Below are 7,163 nucleotides of genomic sequence, written 5' to 3'. Positions count from 1 at the left end.
AAAGAGTGGGATGGGTTGGGCTGGAGAGTTAAGCGGGAACCAGAGCACGAAGGTCCTATGAGCGGGGGCAGGACGGACTCTGAGTGCCAGTCAAAGATAATGGGAAGCCCCTGAAGGGTTCCAGCAGGCAGGGGACACGAACTGCCACTGAGGATGAGAGTGGGGACAAGGCTAGAAGCAAAGAGACCAGTTAGGAAGTTACTGCAGTGCTGTTGGCAAGAGCCGGCAGTGACGTGGACCAGGGCACTGCAGCAGAGACAGAGAAAAGACAGATTTGAGATGTACTGTCGGAGCAGAACTGACAACCTGCTGATGCATTCAGTGTGGAAAAGGAGAAGGAAGGAAGGATGGGAAAATGGTGGTATCATTTACTAAGATGGGGTACTCTGGGGCAGAGCAAGTCTTGCGGGGAAATCAAGAGTTTCATTTTAAGACGCTTCCATATCCGGTAAGTGGAAATGCCAAGCAAGGAGCTGGAAGGTCAGGAGGGAGGTCTGAGCTGGAGATAGGAAGTTCAAGGTTGTCATCACACACATGGTCGCGAAGCCAGGGGCCCAAAGGAACTCTCAGCGGTGGGTCCAGGACTGAGCGCTAGGGCACCCTCCCACATTCAGAACTCCTGTCAAGGGAAGAGGACGGGTCGGGAGGCAGGAAGGAAGCCAGGAAGACAGGACTTCCTGAAGGTCACCTCTGGCATGCAGCACCCCTCAGAACGTTTGCTGAGTGTGTGAAAAAAGGAAGGATCGGGGGTGGTAACCTTGCCAGATGTTGCTGGAAAATGCAGTGACAGGAGCCAAAGAGGAGCCCACTGGATTCAGCGGCACAGAAACATCAGTGGCGCGGACCCTGAGAGCACTGTCGGAGGAGCACGGCAAGGAAGCCAGGGCACGCCCATTCAGAGGGAAATCAGATGAGCGCTGACCATCAGGGCAGCCACGGCCTCACAGTGACTCAATCCTCCCGCAGCCAACCTCGTGACCAACGCACTTTCCTTACCGCCAAACCTCGCTGAGGTTGTCCCATCAATGGCTCCTGAAATGCAAGCCCTGCCAGCCAGCAGGGCCACAGCTGCCACGGAAGACGTGAGCAGGGCTCCCGCTGCCCAGGCTCAAGGACTCTGGCCACTTAGCCAACTTAACCACAGACACCCGTGGTGGCCATATCCCCACGCCCCAGTCCTGCCCTGTGACCTCTGACCCCCGAGATTCCCACCTGCCTCCCCCTCCACCTGGCCCCTACCCTCAGCTGCCTCACCTGCGGTTTTATCCGCCTCGACTACCTGTTGCTGTGCACAGCAGCGCTCATCAAACTTCTGCTCCCTTCCACCATTCCAGGGCAAAGAGTAAGGAAATGCCACAGCTCAGACTCACCAGGAACAGTCAGAACGGAGGGGGATTTTTCTGGAAGTTCATTAACACGGCTGCTGTTTTGAACCCAGAAAATGTTGACGGGCTCAGGTGGGCCCACGGCCTGACAGGTGAGGTTGAAGGCTGTGTTTCTGGTGACATTCATGCTCTCAGGCTGCCTCGTAAAGTGAGGAAGTCCTGCAGAGGAAGAGGTGAGTGAAAGAAGGTTTTAGATCCACGGGCCAAGGCACAGCCCCCAGGGGAATGGAAACCACATGGGAGCTTGGTAGCAGGAGCTTTCTCTGTCCACCACCCAGGTCTGAAATGGCCAGTTTTTACCTCCCTGAAGTTGGGTAAGAAAGAACAAAGAGGCTAATTCCTGCCAGCCTAGCTCTAGCCGGTCTTCTAGGACACTTTCCCAAAGGAGTAATGGTGATTCAGAACTGTTTTTTTCAGAAGGGATCAATTTCAGAAGGGAGGCCTGGCAGTTCTGAAATTAGGTGTTGCTCAAACTCCTGGGAAAGCCTGGCAGTTTTCAGGATTCCTTACCAATAAACACAAAGTGAAAACAAAGCCACGTAAGAGTCTACCCATTTTTTTTTCTTTTTTAAATTTAAGTATACTTGATTTACAATGTTGTATTAATTTCAGGTTTACGGCAGAGTAATTCAGTTATACATATATAAAAATATATTCTTTTTCAGATTCTTTTCCATTATATTTCCATATTGAATATAGTTCAATAACAACTATATTGTGCTATACAGGAGGTCCTTGTTGTTTATCTATTTTATATATAGTAGTGTGTATATGCTAATCCCTAATTCCTAGTTTATCCCTTCCCTTCTTTCCCCTTTGGTAACCACAAGTTTGTTTTCTATGTCTGTGAGTCTGGTTCTGTTTTGTAAATAAGTTCCTTTGTATCACTTTTTTAGATTCCACATATAAGTGGTATCATACGATATCTGTCCTTCTCGGTCTGACTTACTTTACTTGTATGATAATCTCTAGGTCCATCCATGTGGCTACAAATGGCAATATTTCATTCTTTTTATGGCTGAGTAATATTCCAGTATATACACTACATCTTCTTTATCCATTCATCTGTTTTTTTTTTTTTTTTTACTTTTCAGAGTCTTCAGGTAGTTGCTTTGTATATCTTGTCTAGAGAATTTTAGTTGTAATCAACAGGAGAATCAGGTTGAAGTGTGCTTACTCCATCTAGTCTAAAACCAAGATATCTTATGGGGGAAATTTCTGACATTTGAACAGCAGCTGTTTTTAATAGCTCAATGATATGGGTTGGGGAAAGGAGTATGAAATAATAATAACAGTAATAACGATAACTAGCATACTGAGGTCTTACTACATCTTCCCGGACCAGGGCACGAACCAGTGTCCCCTGCATCGGCAGGTGGACTCTCAACCACTGCGCCACCAGGGAAGCCCTATCCATTCATCTGTTGATGGACACTTAGGTTCCTTCCATGTCTTGGCAATTGCAAATAGTACTGCTGTGAACATTGGGATGCATGTATCTTTTCAAATTAAAGTTTTTGTCTTTTCCAGATGTATGCCCAGGAGTGAGATTGCTGGATCATATGGTAACTCTATTTTTAGTTTTTAAGGAACCTCCATATTGGCTGCATCAATTTACATTCCCACCAACAGTATACGAGGGTTCCCTTTTCTCCACACCCTCTCCAGTGTTTATTATTTGTAGATTTTTGGATGATGGCCATTCTGAATGGTGTGGTCTGCCTGTTTTTGAGGACAACCTATTTTGTGTGAGACTTTCAGGTGAGGGATAATAAATTTTAAAATCTGTACACTTGAATAGGGCTGAACACTTCTCCAAGCACATTCTCATGAAAAGAGTAAAGAGAGAGTTACACAGTTACAACCCCAAGATCTCCCACTATGATCCCAGAACCGGGGTCATAGGGAAGGGACGTTAAGAATAGCTCAGAGAAAACCAGTTGGTAGTTATTTGTGGCATGTGACAAAAATTTGACAGATCAAGCTAAATGGCCTCAGACGTTTAAACTGTGTTCTTTTGGGACTGGGAGCTCACAGATCTGGTCCGAGCAGGACTGATGTGGGAGTGGTAAAATGGGACTCTTTTTTCATGTTTCAAAGTTTTGCAAAACTCCATTTGGACCTAACTCATTCCTGCCCTGGGCATTTTTTCTGGGATTTTACAAGTGAAATGTCCTCTGCATAGTTTTCCCAGATTAGCAGCAAATGTAGCAACCCTCCCCTCTGGCTGATGTGGACAGATCCCTGTGGCACTGGCTGTGCAGCCTGGGATGGGCTCAGAGCAAAGCTCCAAAAGAGACTCCTCTGAGGGGCCCCTCCCTCAGGCCTCCTGCAGCATTAGAGGGTATCAAGTTCAGGTCTGCAAAAGAAAGGGTAGCACAGCAGCCTTTCTGTGGGAGATGCTTCTCGTTGAAGTTCCTTGAAAAGCTCATCACCTGCTCTAAAGCCTTTGATGAGGAGGGTCGGGAGAAAGCAGAAAAGTTGTTCTGAAGGCTCTGCTGATGGGGCATCTCAGCGAGCAGGGATGCAGAGACCCTGGAGGGCAGCCCCTAGGACAGTGGGGAGTGGCCACTTGGGGTGATAATGAAGATGCTTCCTCCTCAAAGCCTCTCTTGACAGGCCCTGCCATTGCCGAACCGGACGTGCAAACCCCGAGATGCAGGACCCGGGTCCACCTGGCCTGGCTCACCTGTGCATCAGCTCACGTTCCCCACGAGAGTCCAACTTCCTTGAGGGCAGAGACTGCCTTCTCCTTGCCTGTTGCCCCAGCTCCCCCACCAAGCCCATCTCATGTCATGGCGTCGAACTGCACTGAATCACGCACCTGACAAATCCTAGGGCCTAAAAAGGAATCCCAGGCCGAGCTGCAGGCCCAATCAAGAAAACGGCTCACTCTCCCTGATTTCACCGTCTGCATAAGCAAGACAGTAAAAGATACTGAATAATAAACAAATTGGCACTTGACCAGGTGAGTGGCATCTGGTGCCAGCACTGAGAACTGGATACTAGATTGCATTTTGGTTCTTAACATAAAAAGACTTCAGTTGTTTTAAATTGTAAATAACCTTAGGACAAGGAGGTCCACAATCTGTTTTTATCTCAGCCATAGTGTGTAGGATAGAGTTAAATCTCTAAGAATTAAGTGAATTTCATAACTACCTAAAGTCTACAAAGAAGATGGCCTTGTAAAATTTCAGTGCTTATGGATTTGCAGGGTTTGCATACAGAGCTACAAATGGGATAAATTAGGATTTTGAGAGTAACATATATATGCTACTATATATAAAATAGATAAACAACAAGGACCTACTGTATAGCTCGGGGAACTATCCTCAATATTTTGTAATAGCCTATATGGGAAAAGAATCTGAAAAAGAATATATAAATATGTGTATACACACACACACACACACACACACATACACACATATAATAAACTGAATCACTTTGCCGTACACCTGAAACTAACACAACATTGTAAATCAACTATACCTCAATAAAAACAATTAAAAAACAAACAAACAAATGGGCATGCCAAACTCTGGAGCATTATACACGAAGCAATTAATGCAGACTCTACAACAAACCGCCCTGTGGTAACTGGACACCCTGTGGCCTCTGGACTCACCTTGCACCTCGACGTAGATGGGGTCAGACACGATCTCGTCGTTGTTTATTTTCATCTTACAGATATATGACCCATTGTCTGAACGCTGCACACTGGTTATGCTTCCGGGAGAAACACAAAGATATTTATTGTGACGACCTTTAGAGTTCCTACTATAGGAATGGAACATTCTTCAACTTCTTTGTCCTTCGCAGTGATGATTAACATGGCTAATGTGTGTCACGTGTGTCTCAACACGGCTAGGTCACAGTACCCAGATACTTGGTCAAACGTTACTCTAGATGTAAAGATATTTTTCTGTGAAGGTGTTTTTCAGGTGTGATGAATATTCAGACCAGTCGACTCAAAGTAAAGCAGATGACCCTCCATCGCTTGGGTGGGCCTCGTGTAGTCAGTTAAATGCCTTATGAGCATAGACTGAGGTCTTCCGAGGAACAGGAAATCCTGCCTCCAAATTGCCTTTGGGCTTCAAGGCTGCAACATCAACTCTTCCCTGGGCTTCCCACTGACACCCCACAGATTTCAGAGTTGGCAGCACCCACAATTACATTAGCCAATCCTTAAAATAAATTTCTCTCGCTCTTTGTGTGTGTGTGTATGTATGTGTGTGTGTCCTCCACCGGTTCTGTTTCTCTGAAGAACCCGGTCTAACCCATATATTGTCACTTGTCTGGATTTCCATTTTGCAAATTTGTGGGGTTGTTTTGGATGGTCACAAATAACTAGGGGCGACATGGTTTTCAGGGGCCAGGGGCAACTTTTCCACATCCCAAATGACCTTTTTTTTTTTCTTTTTTTGGTACGCGAGGCCTCTCATTGTTGTGGCCTCTCCCGTTGCGGAGCACAGGCTCCGGACGCACAGGCTCAGCGGCCATGGCTCACGGGCCCAGCCGCTCCGCAGCATGTGGGATCTTCCCGAACCGGGACACGAACCCATGTCCCCTGCATCGGCAGACGGACTCTCAACCACTGTGCCACCAGGGAAGCCCCCAAATGACCTTCTGAGACTAGAACCTAATCCCACTATACACACACACAAAGTATTCTGCCCGGTGTTAATATCCATCTCATTTCCCAGGACCGTGAAAATGGAGGGCCAGTATCCCTTTGTCCTGTTTGGAACTTGGCTGTGACTCGGTCATCGTCTGGAAGATGGAACACCGACAGCACTGCTCTGTCTGCAGCTGCCATGTGCCTGGGTGCAAGTCACTGTGGACTTCATTATAATCTCTCCTGGTGTGGTCACACCCAGCATTTACATATTCACATTCATATTATTTAATTATCAATTGCTTTCCTTTCGTTTCCCTCTTATTACAGGATGGACATAAGATATCTTATATAAACAGGCAGCCTTGGCTCTAAGAGGTTCAGAGTCCTGCTTGCCAATTTCCCAATGTGTTTACAAACAGGGAGTTACACCACAGACGTGAAACCCGCTCTTAGCCGGGGTGGGAAGGGGTGAGACAATGAGGCACACTTTGAAATGCTCTCAGATGCTCTCCTACAGAGGATGCCTTTCCTAGCCCCCAAACACTGATTTCTTCTCTGCCCATCAGACACAACCAAGAAGACTGTGAAGGAAGGAAAAAGAAAAAAGAAGAAAAACGTGGAGGGGTCCACCTGCCTTCCTAGCAGCTTGTTCCCCGATATAACTAGTTTATCCCAAAGCAAAATAAAATCTGTCCTCAACCTATCAAGGGCTAAGGCTTAAGGCTTAAGAGAGACCAGGAAGCTGGCAAGGTCAGAAGGGGCAGCTGCCACGGTTATTAACACAGCACAGTCACCATCAGGAGCTGACAGGCGGCAGTGAAGGGTCCCCGGCCTCTAGGAGCCACGGTTTTCAGAACAAACACTGGACACTGTAAAAAACGCTTTTCCCAACAACACCATTCTGCAGACCCCTATTAGCCTATGACAAACAGAGTAACGAAGGTACACATCAAGAACGGCATCAGGGGGCTTCCCTGGTGGCGCAGTGGTTGAGAGTCCGCCTGCCGATGCAGGGGACACAGGTTCGTTCCCCGGTCCGGGAAGATCCCACATGCGGCGGAGCGGCTGGGCCCGTGAGCCATCGCCGCTGGGCCTGCGCGTCCGGAGCCTGTGCTCCGCAACGGGAGAGGCCACGACAGTGAGAGGCCCGCGTACCG

The 7,163-nt window shown here is 47.5% G+C and overlaps 1 protein-coding gene across 1 annotated transcript in view; it reads right to left on the bottom strand.

Moving 5' to 3' along the window:
* MERTK (MER proto-oncogene, tyrosine kinase) overlaps positions 1-7,163 on the bottom strand; it is a 110,072-nt gene that overhangs the window by 69,731 nt on the left and 33,178 nt on the right. The window contains exons 3-4 of the mRNA XM_007470218.1: positions 5,014-5,114; positions 1,371-1,544 (exon numbers count right to left, since the gene is read on the bottom strand). Of these exons, the coding sequence (XP_007470280.1) occupies positions 1,371-1,544; positions 5,014-5,114 (275 nt within the window). The remainder of the gene's footprint in view (positions 1-1,370; positions 1,545-5,013; positions 5,115-7,163) is intronic.

Source organism: Lipotes vexillifer, unplaced genomic scaffold (assembly GCF_000442215.2).
Source record: "Lipotes vexillifer unplaced genomic scaffold, Lipotes_vexillifer_v1.1 scaffold1139, whole genome shotgun sequence".
Taxonomy (NCBI): domain Eukaryota; kingdom Metazoa; phylum Chordata; class Mammalia; order Artiodactyla; family Lipotidae; genus Lipotes; species Lipotes vexillifer.
The sequence above is the reverse complement of the archived record's forward strand: the minus strand, read 5'-3'. Positions and strand labels throughout refer to the sequence as shown.